This window comes from Ictalurus punctatus, chromosome 8 (assembly GCF_001660625.3).
Source record: "Ictalurus punctatus breed USDA103 chromosome 8, Coco_2.0, whole genome shotgun sequence".
In the NCBI taxonomy this organism is placed as follows: Eukaryota; Metazoa; Chordata; class Actinopteri; order Siluriformes; family Ictaluridae; genus Ictalurus; species Ictalurus punctatus.
Window position 1 is genome coordinate 6,813,243 of NC_030423.2, and position 18,710 is coordinate 6,831,952.

At 40.7% G+C, this 18,710-nt stretch overlaps 1 protein-coding gene across 10 annotated transcripts in view; it reads left to right on the forward strand.

Moving 5' to 3' along the window:
- The window catches only part of ablim3 (actin binding LIM protein family, member 3), a 112,415-nt gene that overhangs the window by 73,033 nt on the left and 20,672 nt on the right, over window positions 1-18,710 (forward strand). For 9 of the 10 annotated variants that reach the window (XR_008396868.1, XR_008396869.1, XR_008396870.1 and 6 more), the window contains 5 exons: window positions 8,132-8,219; window positions 15,363-15,493; window positions 16,532-16,687; window positions 18,049-18,078; window positions 18,211-18,340. Coding sequence is in view for 1 of the 10 variants with exons in the window: in XM_017475110.3 (XP_017330599.1) it covers window positions 8,132-8,219; window positions 15,363-15,493; window positions 16,532-16,687; window positions 18,049-18,078; window positions 18,211-18,340 (535 nt within the window). In the remaining 9 variants the exon portion in view is untranslated. The remainder of the gene's footprint in view (window positions 1-8,131; window positions 8,220-15,362; window positions 15,494-16,531; window positions 16,688-18,048; window positions 18,079-18,210; window positions 18,341-18,710) is intronic. The other variant, XR_008396875.1, reaches the window with a different exon arrangement.

Genomic DNA, 18,710 nt, shown 5'->3' on the forward strand with positions numbered 1-18,710 from the left:
TATTATATTAGTTTTATATGAAGTAATATGTGTAGGAAAAGTATTTTGAGTATGCTAAATGCTTGGGTCTACTTATTTATTGTCCACATTCAATTATGTATTGAGTTTTCATGTGAGGAAGTTTTAATCCGGTATATCAGCATACCCTGAATACATTTTATCAAGCATTTTAAATGATATTTGTATTTCAAACTCCTTTTACACAAATATTGTTTTAACTTGATTTTACTTTGCAACTCTTCAGCCAACACGTGTAAAAATAGCTTGACCCAGTAACTAACCATACTTTTATCTTTTAATACACACTATATGGCCAAAGGTCTATGACTTGAGCTAGGATCCTTAGTTCTAGTGAAAGGAAATCTAGAGCAATTTTTCTGGCAACAGTTTGAAGAAGGCCCACATATGTGTGTGAAGGTCAGGTGTCCATATAGTTTTGGCCACATGGTGTAAATTGATAAGATCCCATATTCTAAGTCTATTCCTATTCATGGTAAGCTTGAGTGAACAAATAAGTTTTCAGTCTGGCCTTAAATACTGAGAGTGTGTCTGAGTCCTGAATACTAATTGGAAGGCTGTTCCATAACTGTGGGGCTTTGTAAGAGAAAACTCCACCCCCTGCTGTAGCCTTCACTATTCAAGGTACCAACAAATAGCCTGCACCTTTTGATCGAAGTAGGTATGGCGGATTATAAAAGAGCAAAAGTTCGCTCAGGTACCGTCGAGTGACCATAGGTCAGTAGTAGTATTTTATAATCAATGCAAAATTTTACTGGGAGCTAACGCAGTGTGAATAAGATAGGTGTGATGTGGTCATATTTTCTGGTTCTAGTAAGGACTCTTGCAGCTGCATTCTGGACTAACTGGAGCTTGTTTATGCACCTACTGGAACATCCAGACAGTAAGGCATTACAGTAATCCAGCCTAGAGATGACGAAAGCATGAACTAATTTTTCTGCATCATGTAGTGACATTACATGTCTTAGCCATATTTCTGAGATGAAAGAAAGCTATCCTAATAATATTATCTACATGAGCATCAAATATTGACTGGGGTCAATAATCACACCAAGGTCTTTTATTGCTGCACATGATGAAACAGAAAGGCTATCCAGATGTGGCGTTCATGGCCAAGGCAGGAAGAACACAGACGCTCCGGAGGCAGAGATGGTGCAAAGAAGTAGGTGTTTTATTTTAATTCAGGTGCAGATGTGGAGGTGCAGGGGTTTAGTAGCTCCAAGGCTACTGTCAGTGGTTGTTGGGCCCAGAGGGCATACATTCGTGACAGGCCGTTGGCATTGCCTTGCTGGGCTCCTGCCCCATGCTGGACCTTAGATGAGAAGTCTTGCAATGAGAGGAACCACCTGGTCACCCTGTTGTTTGAGTCTTTAGCCCTGGCCATTCGTTGTAGGGGGGGTGGTCGGTCACCAGATTGAAATGTTGCCCTGCTAGATAGTACTGGCGTTCATCTATGGCCACTTTATTGCGAGGGCTTCTCGTTCCATGGCAGCATACTTCCGTTCAGCTGGAGTCAATTTTCTGCTGATATACAAGATTGGATGCTCTTTGCCATTTGGGATAGGACGGCCCCCAATTCTGTCTCAGAAGCATCTGTGTGTACAACGAAGGGTAGTGAGAAGTCTGGGTTCCAGAGGACAGGTGAGCTGGTGAGAGCTTGTTTGAGGGTTTGAACACCTGCTGTGCTTGTTCAGTCCAATGCACCTGTTCCAATTGGCCTGTCTTGGTGAGATCTGAGATGGGGGAAGCTATAGAGGAGAAATTAGGGATGAACCTTTAATAGTACCCCGCCAGCCCCAAAAAGCCACATACCTGCTTCTTAGTCATAGGCCAGGGGTAGTCGTAGCCCTTCACTGCCTCCAGCTTCTTTTCTTGTGGAAAAAGAAGCTACTGGCTGATGTGGTAGACCAGACATTGTGCTTCCATCAGTCCCAGGTGACATTTTTTTGGGTTGGCCATCAGCCCGGCCTTCTGGAGTCTTCGGAGCACTTCCCTGAGGTGATATAGGTGGTCAGCCCAGGTGGAGCAGTATATGACGACATCGTCCTAGTAGGTGGCTGTGAACTCGTAGGGTGGCCTCAGAACAATAATTTCAGATGTTGAAATGTTGCTGGCACTCATTGGAGGCCGAAGGGGAGAACCTGTTACTGCCAGTGTCCACTAGTGGTGGTCTTAGCCTTTGCTTCTGGTGCCAAGGTGACTTGCCAGTAGTCCTTCATGAGGTCCAGAGTGGAGATGAACTCTCTCCCTAGACGTTCTATCAGGTTGTCGACTCAGGAAAGGGGGTATCTGTGAAACTTCGAAACTTGGTTAAGCCTCCAGAAATCATTGCACAGGCCTTTTACGGCCGTGGTTGGGGCATCAGGGGGTGACGCTGCATGCAGGGCGCAGCCAGCCAGCCAGGGTATAACAACACACTGTGAGGAGGCCGGGTCCGGCCATGGGGTCCGGGCATGGGTTCATCCCTGGGTGTTCCATAGGCGGGGCGGCTCTCCTGTTGTCTTCCATTGCAGGCTTTGCTCAGGCTGCCGGGGGAATGGGTCCATGATGGGGCCCCAGTGGATGATCCCTTCACTCACCCCTGCTGATCTTCAGCGTGGCTAGGGCACGTTCGAGGGCCTCCACCATCTCCCTCAGGCCCTTAGTGTCCTTCATCCCCACAGCTTTCTGTTCTTTGGATGGCAGAGTTCACAGGTTGACCGGCTGTGAAACACTGCCGCCACATTAAAGGGGGAGAGGCCACAGTGACTTAGAATTTTAGCCTTCAGAGCTTCGTAAAAAGCAGCTTGGTCAGGTGGAAGAGTAGTATGTGCACTGGGCCTAACCCGACAAGGAGTTGGCCCACCGTTCTTCCTCCCACTGTTCATGCCTGGTGACCTGCTTGAACGTCACTAGGAAGGCTTCAGTGTCGTCCTCACGGGTGAGTTTGGTTAGAACTCCTGGGGCCTCTCGGTAAGGGTCTGGGAGAGGGATGGAGGCAGCAGAGCAGGGTGTTTTCTTCGGTGCCAGCAGCTCCTGGGTTGCGGCGCGCAGGCTTTGGGCCAGCTCCTGGGACACCACTTGCTGCTGGAGGTTAGTTTCCAGCAGGTATTTTAGCATAGGGTCCATCTTCTCTTTTCTCTCCCTTTGTTTTTCTTCTCTTTTAAAAAATTTTTTTGGGGGTGAAGGTTCTGTGTTCTTATGCCCACATCCTCCACCAGTGTGGTGCCAGGGCCAAGGCAGGCAGAACACAGACATTCAGGAGGCAAAGATGGTGCAAAGATGTAGGTGATTTATTTTATTTCAGGTGCAAATGTGGAGGTGCTGGGGTTTTTAGCTGGTGCGTGGGGCCGCTGTCTTCCCAGGCTGATGCACGCTGACCGGGCCCGCCATCACACCAGAGTTATTATGTGATCTGAACGTTTACTTCTAGCTGTATGTGGTCCTAGTAGAAGTACTTCTGTCTTGTCAGAATTAAGAAAGATGAAGTTAAGCATCCAGTGTCTAATGTCCTGTACACATTCCTCAACTTTATTAAGCTGGTGTCAGTCATCTGGCTTTGCTGAAACATTCAGCTGTGTGAACACCAAACTTTACCTTGGTATGCATAGAGAAGTTGCTATTTACATCTACAAACTGATAGCAATTGGTCAAATAAGACCTGAGCCAGGAGAGGGCTGTTCCCTTAATGCCAACAACATTTTGTAGTCTATCAAGGAGAATAGTATTATCAATGGTATCAAAAGCTGCACTAAGGTCAAGTAACACAAACAAGGAGACACAACCCTGATCAGAGGCCAGTAGTAGGTCATACCACAATAACCAGTGCTGTCTCTGTGCTATGATGAGGCCTAAATTCTGACTGATAGATTTCATGAATATTATTCCTATGTAGGTATCCTATGTAGGTATATCACAGCTGCTGCGCTATAGCCTTTTTAAGATCTTGGAGATAAACTGGCAATTTGATATTGGCTTGTAGCTGGACAATTGACAGGGGTTGCACTCAGTTTTTTTAAATCAGGGGTTTAATAACTGCTAGTTAAGTGATTTAGGTACATAGCCTAAAACCTAAGGGAAGAATTGATTAATTTCAGAAGGTTTGATTATTCCATGAAAAAAATCCTAAGGGAAGAATTGATCAATTTTAGAGGGTTTGATTACTCCATGAAAAATCTGTTTGAAGAAACATGTAGGTGTTACGAAACACAGGGATAAACAGGAAGTAAGTGCAGGAGTGCTGTCTTTATTAATAAATCAACAAAACAAACAAGGGAACGCGGTCTATACGGAGTCAGTGAGAAAACATGGGACTAGAGTCGAGGCAGGAAACAAGACATGAAAACAAAGACTGCTTAGCATCTAAACTTAGATGCTACACCGTTAATACTGATGCCTCTCACACAGGTATCTCAGCTACAAATAATATCGCGCGACATGCGCATAGACCCGAGGGGTTTAAATACCCAACATAATTAATCTAAACCAAAGACACCTGGGTTAAATCAAGGACATCCTCAAACAGAAACTAGAACTCGGGCAGTAAGCGAATGAAAACAAAGAGTCACATGAGCCGCATAGCAACTATACTGATCTAGCAGCACTAAGAGATTTTCTACAGTTGGTTCTCCTTCCAAGCTGTTTGAAATACTGCCAATTTAGTTTGACACCATTTACGTTCTAATTGTTAAGTGGTCTGTTTTAAGGTGTGTGTGTAATCATTATGCCAGGGTGCTAGCTTTTTCTCTCTAATTATTTTACTTTTAAGTGGAGCTACCTTATCTAGCATGTAGCGGAACGTTGACTCTAAGCATTCAGTCACCTGATCAAGTCCTTTGGGATCAGACAGTGATCCAATTATCGTTGATAACTCTGGGAGGTTATTGATAAAACTCTGTGCAGTAGCTGACGTGAATGTACGTTTGATGCGGTAGCGTGGCAAGGTGCAAATTTTATGATCAATATGTAATTTAAATGAGATGAGATAATGGTCTGAGATAGCTTCAGACTGCTGAAGTGTGTTTATATTCTCTATATTTAATCCATATGTTAGTATGGTATATAAGGTCAAGAGTATGACCACCATTATGAGTGGGTTCTATTACATTCTGATTTACCCCTACTGAATCTAGAATGGACACAACCACTGTTCTCAGAGGTTCTTTTGGGTTATCAAAATGAATATTAAAATTGCCAACAATTAATGCTTTATCTAGTGAAACAACCAAGTTCGTAATAAAATCTGCACATTCACAAAGGAATTCAGAATATGGCTCTGGAGCTCTGTAAATAATAATTAACAGAATCGACTTGTGGCTACATATGTTATACTAGTATAGAGAACTTCAAAAGAGTTGAATGTATGATTAGGTTTTTATGTGATGTCTAGATTATGATTATAAATAAGTGCAACACCTCCTCCTCTGCCAGTTAGATGGGGCTAATGTATACATTAGTTATATATAACTGTATCCAGGAGGACTAACTTCATTTAATGCTATGTACTCATTTGGTTTTATCCAAGTTTCTGCTAAACACATTATATTAAATTCCTTATCAGCGATGGTTCCATTAACAATAAGTACTTTAATAAAGATACTCATAGGGCAGTTTGACGCAATTAAAGAGGGAAAATCCTCCTGTAGGAGCCGGAGCCACTTTGCAGGAGCCGCTCATTGAAGGTTCATTTTGCACATCTGCTTTTTCACATAGCAATTAGTTTATACTGCCATTTCATTAAGAGGACACACATGCAAGCTTCAGAAGCATGCTGAGATATGTGTGAAATAATCCATTTATTCAATACCCAAGCTGCATGTGCTACATTTTCACATGTACATGAAACATAATTGTGGAATTCCCAAGTGTGAAATTTCAGACACCACAAAGACAGTGTATGGCAGTGTATTCCAGAAATAGCCAAGCTATAAAATATAATACAGAATATAACCTGAAAAATGCAACCACGCTCATTCTGAAACTGTTTGACATGTAATGAACCAGGCATTTCTCAATATTTGTTCTCTACATTTACATATTTTGTTCTATACATGTACTGTACACCAGGTACGACCAATCATGACCAATTCCTGAGCTACATGTGGAAAAACATTTATGGCTGAAGTGAGTGCACTATTACTAGAGACTGAAAACTATACGAAGCTGTGACAGGGTGTTCGGGAACAGCTCTATTCATAGCAAACATCTTATATTACCAGTAATTTCTATGTTCTTTTATTCGTTATCTTAATATAATGTGTAATATCTATAAGCACAACAAGAGCACAACAACCAACTTTGATTTCTTGTATATTTATAGTGTACTTGTCCAATAAAGAATAATTAGGATTCTATATACATAGGCAGTGCATATATACAGTGTATATGTAATATATACAAACACATAGGCAATTATAAGTATTTGTATTATTGGTAGGAAATGGGGGCTGTTAATTATGTAAACACACACAATGAAAAAACAATGTCAAGATCACTCTAATGAGGTATAAATATAAACATATATTCTTACAGAAGAAAAAAGTAGATAATTAATCACTCATTTGAATTCAGGTTTGGCTTGTTACAAGCTTTATTTGTGATGCCTGTGTCACGAATCGTGACGGAGCAGAGATAGGACGGATGCAAGTGCAGGATGAACAGTTGTTTATTTGAAAGACAGACAGGCAGACAAATCCAAAACGTAATCCATAAACATGCAAGAGGTTAGGCGATTGGCAAACAGGCATACACGGGGCAAGGCAGGAATCTAGGTCGTGGTCACGGAAAACAGGGTCGATAAACAAAACAAGAAACGAACTATGACGAGGGACTGGAAGCGAATAATCCAGCGCGAACTAACTCTAAACTATGACTATGACTATGACTATGACTATGACTATGACTATGACTATGACTATGACTATGACTATGACTATGACACGCGCTAAACTAACTCTAAAGTATTACTCTTCCGCGTTGTGTGCTGGGAGGCGCGCAGTATATATGCGGACATGATCAGCGTCTAAACCGCTAACAGCTGAGAGCAATTCAGACCCACGTGAAATCCCAGCCAATGACAGAACAGGGAGGAGACATGACAGAAACATAAACAAAACACACGTGTCCAGGTGTCATTACAGTCAACAACGGAAAAGCAGGTGCTCGCGCATTCGCGCTTAGAGCACGCTTCTTCAAGGGGGAATCGTGACAGTAATAGGACTATACTATGTTTATAATGTAACCACTTCCTTTAAACAGGGTGAAGAAACTATATATATATTTTATTTGAACATAACAGCGTAAAGAAACTATATATATATATATATATATATATATATATATATATATATATATATATATAAATATATGTATATATATATGTGTGTGTGTGTATATATATATATATATATATATATATATATATATTATTTGAACATTCACTTTACAATTGTAAAGTGAATGTTCAAATAAAATATATACAGTTTCTTCACCCTGTTTAAAGGAACTGGTTATGAGGAAGCATCTCCAATCACAAGCTTGTTCTTATTGCTTATAAATTTATAAACAGTGAGAACAAGCTTGTGAGTGGAGATGCTTCCTCGTTGCACTCACTGAGCTCATTATCAATATCATTAGGCTTAGAAGTATTCCATCAATTACTTATGCCTGTCAATGATCAAGAAGTTTGCTAAGAGCCACTGTGTTGATGATGTCATAATCGTAGCCATATTCAATAATCCAGATTCAAAACTAAGGGATACATGCAAGGGTCAAAACTAGGAATTATGTTGTGATGCAGAACTTGGAATACAATTCTTGGACTTAATAACAGTAAATTGCAGTATAAGACTTTGCTACACACTAACAGCAGGGTAAATACATAGACAAAGTAATCAAGGGGTAACATAGAACGACTGAAAACATTCGTGTAAAATCAAACATGAGCACATCACATTCGTCACTATGGGAACTGTGATCAAAAGGGGGGTCTATGACAGACAGATCCTGAAATATAGTCAGTGCATTATGCCAAAGTATATTGCAATCATTATAGCACTTAAAATTATTACAGGTTTAAAAAGTAAAGGAATGGGTGTTATTATTATAATGTTTACCTTTCTCTTCCTCTCTCTAGGCTGGAGGAAAGCACTATCACCCTACTTGTGCTCGCTGTGCCCGGTGTCAGTTGATGTTTACAGAAGGAGAGGAGATGTACCTGACAGGTGAGGAAACAGCCAAAGAGATTAAACTAATTAAAGTTAGCAGGCAAGATTAATAAGTCTTTATTGATCACATATACATTACAGCACAGTGAAAAAATTTTCTTTGCATACCCCAGCATGTCAGGAAGTCAGGGAGTCAGAGCACAGGGTCAGCCATGAAACAGCGCCCCTGGAGCAGAGAGAGTTAAGGGCCTTGCTCAAGGGCCCAACAGTGGCAGCTTGTTAGTGCTGGTGCTTGAACCCCCGACCTTCTGATCAGTAACCTAGAGCCTTAACCAGTAAGCCACCACTACCCCCAGATCAGTGTGGAAACCTTCAGAAAAATGTCATCAGAGGGCATACAGTAGATAGTTCTTCTCTTACACTACAGTCAAAAAAGCAGCTATGGAGGATGTGTTCACTAATTTAGACGGCTCTATGGATTTCCTCCTGGCCCCTACGTAATTAGGGGTCCTGCCCTGCAGGGGCAAAAACCCCTGTTGTTTTCATTAGTTTTCTTCTTCTTCTTCTTCTTCTTCTTCTTCTGCTCTGGAAGTCTGTGGCAGCCCATAGGACCGCTTGCGGGAAGGTTACTAAATTTGGCACACAGATAGATTACAGTCTGATCTGTTAATACAGCAAATCTGAAGTCTCTAACTCAATCCCTCTAATGCAGAGGTGCCCAAACTTTTTCCTATGAAGGGTCAAAAATCAAACTTAATTGAGGGCCGTGGGCCAAAAGTTAACGTTGCATTATACCAAACTGTATTATATTAAAATGAAAGTTGCCATGGTTCTCCTCATTTATGATTTAATAATATTTACAAATAATTAAATAAATAGGAAACGTTAGTCTGTAATCTGCTTAACTAATGCAGTTTTATTTTCGGAGTTTATAGTTCACTGAAACTTATAGTATAATGAAAACATAGAAACAATCCCATTTATAGTACAACATGTTCAATGCCTAATAGAACTATTCAAGCTATAAGCAATACAACCATATTCCTTCAATATCAGTGACCTCTAATGAGAGACATGAGGCTGGTCCTTATTTTTCAAAAGTTTTTCCAAATTGGGCTGCAGCTGACTTACTGACAAAGTCAGGATATTATGTAGGTGAGAGTCAGTTAATTTGCTTCTCAGTTTACACTTGTTCAAGTTCATCAGACTGAAAGTCTGCTCACATAGGTAGGTACTGCCAAACAGAGACAGCATCACTTGTGCCTGTTTGCACATCTTTGGGTAGCTGTTTGCTGAGACACATTTGAAGAAGAGAGGAACAGTGTGAGACAGGGAGTGAAAGAAGAGAAAAGCAGGCATGTAAAAACAGAGGGAGGCAAATAGAATAAATAATGTAAATGATGTAAAATACAGTGGTACTTTACTAATTTCCCCCCACATTCACTCACTTTCTGAGACACCAACGTTGCAAGGCCAGATTTCCTCCCTACCATCGCCGGGGCTCCATCAGTTGTAATACCAGCCATATTCTCCCACTTTAATTAATTATTTTTTAACACTTTCCTTTAGTATTGCCAGAAAGACTCTCAATGCGAGTCAGCTCTTGAGTCACTTCAAAATTTTCATTTACTCCACGCAGAAATACCAATAGCTGTGCGGAATCAGATACAGTATCTCACAAGAGTGAGTACACCCCTCACATTTTTGTAAATATTTGATTATATATTTTCATGTGACAACACTGAAGAAATGACACTTTGCTACACTGTAAAGTAGTGAGTGTACAGCTTGTGTAACAGTGTAAATTTGCTGTCCCCTCAAAATAACTCAACACACAGCCATTAATGTCTAAACCGCTGGCAACAAAAGTGAGTACACCCCTAAGTGAAAATGTCCAAATTGGGCCCAATTAGACATTTTCCCTCCCCGGTGTCATGTGACTTGTTAGTGTTACAAGGTCTCAGGTGTGAATGGGGAGCAGGTGTGTTAAATTTGGTGTCATCGCTCTCACGCTCCCTCATACTGGTCACTAGAAGTTCAACATGGCACCTCATGGCAAAGAACTCTCTGAGGATCTGAAAAAAAGAATTGTTGCTCTACATAAAGATGGCCTAGGCTATAAGAAGATTGCCCAGACCCTGAAACTGAGCTGCAGCACAGTGGCCAAGACCATACAGCCGTTTAACAGGACAGGTTCCACTCAGAACAGGCCTTGCCATGGTCGACCAAAGAAGTTGAGTGCATGTGCTCAGCATCATATCCAGAGGTTGTGTTTGGGAAATAGGCGTATGAGTGCTGCCAGCATTGTTGCAGAGGTTGAAGGGGTGGGGGGTCAGCCTGTCAGTTCTCAGACCATACGTTGCACACTGCATCAAATTGGTCTGCATAGCTGTCGTCTCAGAAGGAAGCCTCTTTTAAAGATGATGCACAAGAAAGCCCACAAACAGTTTGGTGAAGACAAGCAGACTAAGGACATGGATTACTGGAACCATGTCCTGTTTCTGATGAGAACAAGATAAACATATTTGGTTCAGATGGTGTCAAGCGTGTGTGGTGGAAACCAGGTGAGGAATACAAAGACAAGTGTGTCTTGCCTACAGTCAAGCATGGTGGTGGGAGTGTCATGGCCTAGGGCTGCATGAGTGCTGCCGGCACTGGGGAGCTACAGTTCATTGAGGGAACCATGAATGCCAACATGAAGCAGAGCATGATCCCCTCCCTTCGGAGACTGGGCCGCAGGGCAGTATTCCAACATGATAACGACCCCAAACACACCTCCAAGACGACCACTGCTTTGCTAAAGAAGCTGATGGTGAAGGTGATGGACTGGCCAAGCATGTCTCCAGACCTAAACCCTATTGAGCATCTGTGGGGCATCCTCAAATGGAAGGTGGAGGAGCACAAGGTCTCTAACATCCACCAGCTCCGTGATGTCGTCATGGAGGAGTGGAAGAGGACTCCAGTGGCAACCTGTGAAGCTCTGGTGAACTCCATGCCCAAGAGGGTTATGGCAGTGCTGGAAAATAATAGTGGCCACACAAAATATTGACACTTTGGGCCCAATTTGGACATTTTCACTTAGGGGTGTACTCAGTTTTGTTGCCAGCGGTTTAGACATTAATGGCTGTGTGTTGAGTTATTTTGAGGGGACAGCAAATTTACACTGTTACACAAGCTGTACACTTACTACTTTACATTGTAGCAAAGTGTCATTTCTTCAGTGTTGTCACATGAAAAGATATAATCAAATATTTACAAAAATGTGTACACTTTTGTGAGATACTGTATATCGGTGCTCTCGTCGCAAGCTATTGAAAAGGCAGTTGCATTTGCCTTGATCTGCTCGCGGATGTCTTGGGCCATGTCCTCTATGCGTCGGGTAACAGTATTCCTTGACAAGCTGATTTGCGAGAACATGCGTATCTGAGAAGGGCACACTGCTTCTGCAGCCACTGCAAGGCATTCTTTGAGGAACTCTCCAGTAGCGAAGGCTCTTCCACTTTTAGCAATTAGTGCAGAAATCTGATAGCTGGCCTGTGTGCCACTTTCTTGAGCTGATGAAGGACGTAGCAGCGCACTCTGCTCAGATCAAAGTTTAGCAAGCAGCTTGTTAGCCTTCTGTTTTCACACCTCGCCGCTGTACTTTAAGAAAGCTGAAGAATGTTTTGTTTCATAATGATGGCGGATATTGTACTCTTTCAAAACAGCAACTGACTGCTTGCAAACTAGACACACTGCCTTTGAATTGATTTCAGTAAATAAAAAATCGTCTTGCCAAACCTTTTTAAATTTCCTCTTATCTGTGTGCCACTGCCTGGATCTCTCCATTATTACCTGTCGCAAAGCACGTAGGCCTTGAAATTAAATAAAAGTCAAATTCACTTATATTCTCAACATTTAATTTCAATTGACATTTATTGTAGCTCAAAAAAAAAAATGTTATGTTAAATTAGAAATGAAGATCAGTGTCAATGACCCCCCCCTTCTCAGATATGGCATGGCGGGCCAAATCAAAAGTCACCACGGGCCAACTTTGGCCCGCGGGTCCTAGTTTGGGCATCTCTGCTCTAGTGCCATCAACTGTCCAAAGTTGCACTCACTTTTATGTTAATAACTTTTGAACCATGCGTCCTACAAGCAAAATATTCGACGATTTGATTGCACCCTATGCTGTCATTTTCCATCATGAAAATTTTTCAGACATTTTGAATTTTCTGAAAAACCTTCTATTTTTTTCGAACTCGTCCTAGGCCGTTTTCCGATTTGCACGAAAATTGGCCTGCATCATCTAGAGACAGTCACGACAAAAACCTATACACAGAATTTAAATAAACCATAAAATTTTGGAATTTAACGAATTCGAGGCACAAGGCTCTGAAGGGACATAAAAAGTTTAGGCACAGGAAAAAATTATAATGCTATTTTAAAAAATGATAATCGCTATTGACTCCCTTTGTGTACTGTCACGAGACTAGTATTGATAGATTCTGTGGTTCATGGCATGGTCGAGCAAAATTCCTGTCCGCTATTTTTAACTGTTTTGAAAATCTACTTTTTCTAATTCCTCTTAGATCGTTTGCTTGATTTGCATTAAAATTGGCCTGCATCATCTAAATGCATTCACAACAAAAAATTATTCATAGAATTTTGATAAACCATACCGTTTTCGAATGGCATTTCAACAAATCTGAAGAACGTACAAAGTTGAACTTTATTGGCTGTATCTCTGCAACACTTTGAGGTATTGTGACGAAACTTTGTATGTGTAATCAATATTAGGCTCTGAGGTTACCTGCAGAGTTTTGGCACACTGCCCTCTACTGGTCAGTAGATGGCAAAAGCAGCCTTTTAGGCTTATAACCCTTGAACGCTTTCCTGCATGATAACCATCATGCCGAGATGCTACCTGAGCAGTTTCAGAACAGCACCACATACAGCACAAAATTTTTAAGTAGTAGCTAGTTTTATTTTTAAAAAAAATAAATAAATAAATTATTTTTAAAATAAATATGTTCTTTTATTGAAAGTTTACGTTTTCTAACTCCTCATACACTGTTCATCGGACTCCAGAAACATGTCACAAAGCTTCTTTTGCTGCCCATGGTGCTGATAATTTAGATTTATATTATTGATCCTACCATTAATTTATTAATGTATGAAATGTTGCACATTTTAACGGTTTATAGTTTTATCGATTTAATGTTGTTCCTGTTCTCACTTGTACTATAGCCGTGATAAACAGTCATTCCCTCACCAGCCTTGCTCCTCGTCTCTCACTTTCTCTCTCTCTGTCTCTGAAAAAAATTGTAATTTTACAGACAAACCAGAGCATAAACTCCTGTCCTGAAGACTTTCCTGTACTGATTAACATCACAGTCTTTTATAAAGCACTTACAACCAAGATTCTATCCATAAATGTTAAATATATTTCTAACAAAAACATCACCACATCAGTGATTACAGGTTTTACTTTGTTAAACAAAAAAATTTAAGAAATCTGTTTATTGTTAGTCTTAAATTATGTTGAGCATCCACCGTATAATGCCTGTGTATGAGCTGTTACTATAGAAACAATAACATATTAGAACGAGCACATTAATATTAAACTGTTTTTCATGTTACAGTCAGAACTACCTGCACTGTTATATGTAATCCATGCACACCTTCTGACTAATCAGATTCAAGCATTCAACTCTGCTCTAATATAAGCATTAGAATTCCCCACACTGCATGTGTATATACAGTATCTCACAAAAGTGAGTACACCCCTCACATTTTTGTAAATATTTGATTATATCTTTTCATGTGACAACACTGAAGAAATGACACTTTGCTACAATGTAAAGTAGTGAGTGTACAGCTTGTGTAACAGTGTAAATTTGCAACAAAAGTGAGTACACCCCTAAGTGAAAATGTCCAAATTGGGCCCAAAGTGTCAATATTTTGTGTGGCCACTATTATTTTCCAGCACTCCCTTAACCCTCTTGGGCATGGAGTTCACCAGAGCTTCACAGGTTGCCACTGGAGTCCTCTTCCACTCCTCCATGACGACATCACGGAGCTGGTGGATGTTAGAGACCTTGTACCCCTCCACCTTCCATTTGAGGATTCCTCACAGATGCTCAATAGGGTTTAGGTCTGGAGACATGCTTGGCCAGTCCATCACCTTCACCCTCAGCTTCTTTAGCAAGGCAGTGGTCGTCTTGAAGGTGTGTTTGGGGTCGTTATTATGATGGAACACTGCATACTGATCATGCACTGCTTCAGTATGTCACAGTACATGTTGGCATTCATGGTTCCCTGAATGAACTGTAGCTCCCCAGTGCCGGCAGCACTCATGCAGCCCCAGACCATGACACTCCCACCACCATGCTTGACTGTAGGCAAGAAACACTTGTCTTTGTACTCCTCACCAGTGACCAGTATGAGGGAGTGTGAGAGTGATGACACCAAATTTAACACACTTGCTCCCCATTCACACCTGAGACCTTGTAACACTAACAAGTCACATGACACCGGGGAGGGAAAATGGCTAATTGGGCCCAATTTGGACATTTTCACTTAGGAGTGTACTCAGTTTTGATGCCAGCGGTTTAGACATTAATGGCTGTGTGTTGAGTTATTTTGAGGGGACAGCAAATTTACACTGTTACAGAAGCTGTACACTCACTACTTTACATTGTAGCAAAGTGTCATTTCTTCAGTGTTGTCATATGAAAATATATAGTCAAATATTTACAAAAATGTGAGGGGTGTACTCACTCTTGTGAGATACTGTATATGTGTGGCATGTTGAGTAGTCTGTTACATACTAAAACTCACTCAGCCACCCTGAGATTATGAGGCAGCAGAATTAATGTGTAACACCTTAGTCAACATGCTTTGAGGTGATAGTGTTTAGGAGTCAAATCAGCGAACATCAGCCTTCAGCATTATTGATATGCATAAAATAGAAAAGGTGGGGCCTGGGCAAACTGTGCAAAAACATAAATATGCTAAAACAATCTTAAATTGGTTGAGATGTTCTGCATAAAGATTAATGATTGACAGCAATGCCACAAAGCAGCACTCAAGTATTGATATTAAATTAGTTAGCAAGAAACATAGGAACACATGCATACATCTAAATCATGATTTAGCACTACTATACTTTATCCTAAATAGGAGTGTTTATGTCAGGATGTGATCTGTCCCTCTCAGGTTCTGAGGTTTGGCATCCTGCATGTAAGCAGGCAGCTCGAGCGGCAAGGAAGCTCAGAGTGCGGCGCTTGTCAGAGACATCCATCTCACCCCCAGAGTCCAGCATCAGTTCACCCAGCCGAGTCATCTGTGTAAGTATAGAATTGCAGTTTGTCCCATGTAGGAATTTTCATGTTCATTTAGGAATTTTAGTATAATAGAAAGATTTACATCTTATGAAACATGATAACATAGTAATGTTAAAAATAATAAAATGTTATGTGCTTGGCTCTTTTTTATTTATATGATAGAAAGTGTGCTTAGGTCATTTTGGCCTGAAAGTATCAAAGTAAAATAAAGATGTTTTAAAAATGTTTGGTCATTATAAATATGATAAATATGCAAATTTGTATTATGCAAATTTGCATTTAGTCTGAGTAACATTCTCTTATACCAGAGACACTACCATACATATAGTCAAGAAGATTTGCCAACATCTGAATATTTTTATTACAAGCAATTCATAATGACAATTATTTACAATTTACTTGTAATTTATATGTTACATAATTTACAAGATAATGCTTATAATATATACGAAAATACATTTTACTGCTGTATTTGTATGGGATGTTGTGACCAGAACTGGAGGTTCAGTCATAATATAACATGAAAATATTTTTGAAGAATTGTCAGCTCAACATGCTCTAGATGAAGGGAAACAAATTAAATGAAAAACTGTTCCCACCTTTATGTGATGGATAAGCCTTATCACCTTATCACTTATGCCAGCTGTATTTCTGGCATATGTTCAAACTTTTTGGATTGTGCACAGCAAAATCACCAGTGTTGATTTAATACCCACAGTGTTGAATTCACACCCTAAAGTGTTTATATAAGTCCATTGGACTCAAATAAACACTCTGGGTGTTAATTCAACACTAGGGATTTTACTGTATGTCTGCTGAACACAACCGAGGTTTGAATTTGGTGTGTTTTCTTTTCTATGTGGTGAAAAACAAACATTGGCAGCCTCATGAGGAGTGAGAGCTTATAGAACTTTCAGACTCACTACTACAATGAAGCACAATGTTGTTTTTGACATTAGCGTTTGTGTTGTTCTCATTGCATTTTGATGTGTGAGTGTGTGTATGTGCTTGTGTATGTCTATCGTGTGTCCCTTTCCTCAGGCCAGAGTGGAGAATGAGATCCTAGAGTACAAAGATCTGGCCGCACTGCCTAAGGTTAAGGCCATTTACGATCTGCAGAGGCCTGAATTCTTATCCTATGAGCCATATTACAGGTTCTACTCGGACGACAGGCTAGAGCGCCTCAGCTTCGGCGAGGTACTGCCCTAGCTCCACTTTAGATCCATGCTGTGTTAGGCTCCAGCATGCCACTTGTAGGTGTAGCCCAACTAACCTAAAGTAGTGTAGCTTAACGGAGCCTGGCCCTGTGTTCCCAATGTGCCTGTGTCTCATCTGTATGTCTGTTCAATGCTTGCTGATTACCAAATAGGCAAAGTTGATGAATGCATGTGTTCTTTTCACGCATACTCTATCTGTAGAAACCAAGTAACCATATCTGTCTGTAGAGAAATGTTTTTTTAAAGTATGTGATGTTCTTAGGCATGCATCGAGATAACACTTCTGTCATTGCAAATTTTTTATATTCCACTTTTCTTGAATTTAGAATGGATAATGTTTGATCATACAGTAGAGTAGGATCAAACCAGTATAAGCCATAATTTTTTATATTAGTTTGTATTGAAAATGTTCAATTAGTATTCGAATCCTGATATTGCCACAGCCATCTGTGGCCAGGAGTCCAAGAGAGCAAAATTGGCCATACTGTCAGGGAGGTAGGGGAGGCATACTCTTTCTCCCATATCAATCACTGCAACACTAGCCAATCATGGGTGTCTGTGAGCTCATGCATATGGAAATTGGTCCTCCGAGTGTGTTATGCCGCCCCCGATGTTGCATGAGCATCAATTTGAAAAGACGTGGTCGGCTGGCTTCATGCGTCTCAGAGGAAGCATGTGATAGCCTTCACCCTCCCTGGTTGTTTGCTGTCATCTGATAGGGGAGACCAAACTGGAGTGTGGGAATAGCCATGACTGTATAAGAGAGAAGCTCTAAGGGGGAAAAATTGAATTAGTATTGTAATCAGTATTTGCTGATAGAAGTACTATTATCAATGCATCCCTACAACTTTTAGTGTTATCCTCAGTCCTGCTGCTACTATAGAATTTGTTGTCAGCACTTTCCAAAAGGGCTCATTGTCTCAATAATTCATATTTAAGATTTTGTGAGTGTGGACACATAGCATCTGTTCTTGACAGCCATGCATCTGCAGCAGAAGCATTTTAATAATGTGCTGTTCATTCAGTACATTAAAGACAATGCCTTTCAGTAGCCTTTACTACTTTCAGGCTGGTGATGAATGAGACATGCTCCTTCTATTTACTGGAGATTGTTTTGTTCTCACCACCAAAGTTTCTGATGTGAATGGGAAATTGAGACTGCAGGAAACAACCATGTTAGTTAATGATGATGGGATGTAAATGTAAGTATTGGCTACGTATTTAAACACAAAAAAACCCACATCTAAAAAGAAAAGCAGCCTGACACAATCACATTAAGCTTATCATGTAACTTTATCTTATTGTCTGTATGTCTCTCTGTCTTTCTCCTGACCTCCACAGTCGTTGGGCACACTCTCCCCTTATTCTCAGGTAATAAACCTTGCCTAAAATTATCTTATGTTGGCCAGTTCACTGATATAAAATAAGCTTAAATATGCTCCATATTGAAAAGGAGTAATCAGCACACCTTGCTTTCTCTAAGAACAGTTCTTGTTTGGGCAGGACATGTATGACAGTGTGGATCTGCGGCAGCGTAGGTCCTCCAGTCCTGGTTATATTGATTCTCCTACCTACAGCAGGCAGAGCATGTCCCCTGTGCTGCCCCACTCTCCACAGCACTACTACCGATATGGTGAGTCACTGCAGAATGTGCATGTGTACTAGTGATATACAGTATACAAGCTTGCATCTTGAAGGAATTGTGCATGAACTGTATTTGGCAGCAAACAGGATAAGCATGTTAATTATTTCTCCTGGAATTATTAAAACTTGAAATGTGATCAAGATCAGCAGTAAGTGGATTATAAGTGGATGGCTTGAAAACAAGTAATAAACATTCCATTGCTTGTTGCTTTTCTGGGTTTTTTGTTTGGTGTTTTATCATGCTATATTTGGCACAGTACAGCTTTCCTGCCTTTACTGAAATGCATACCATACTATCCCAGGCAAATTTGTGAGCAGAGATTGCCAGCCCTGTGCTGTGATAGAGTGTGTATGACTGA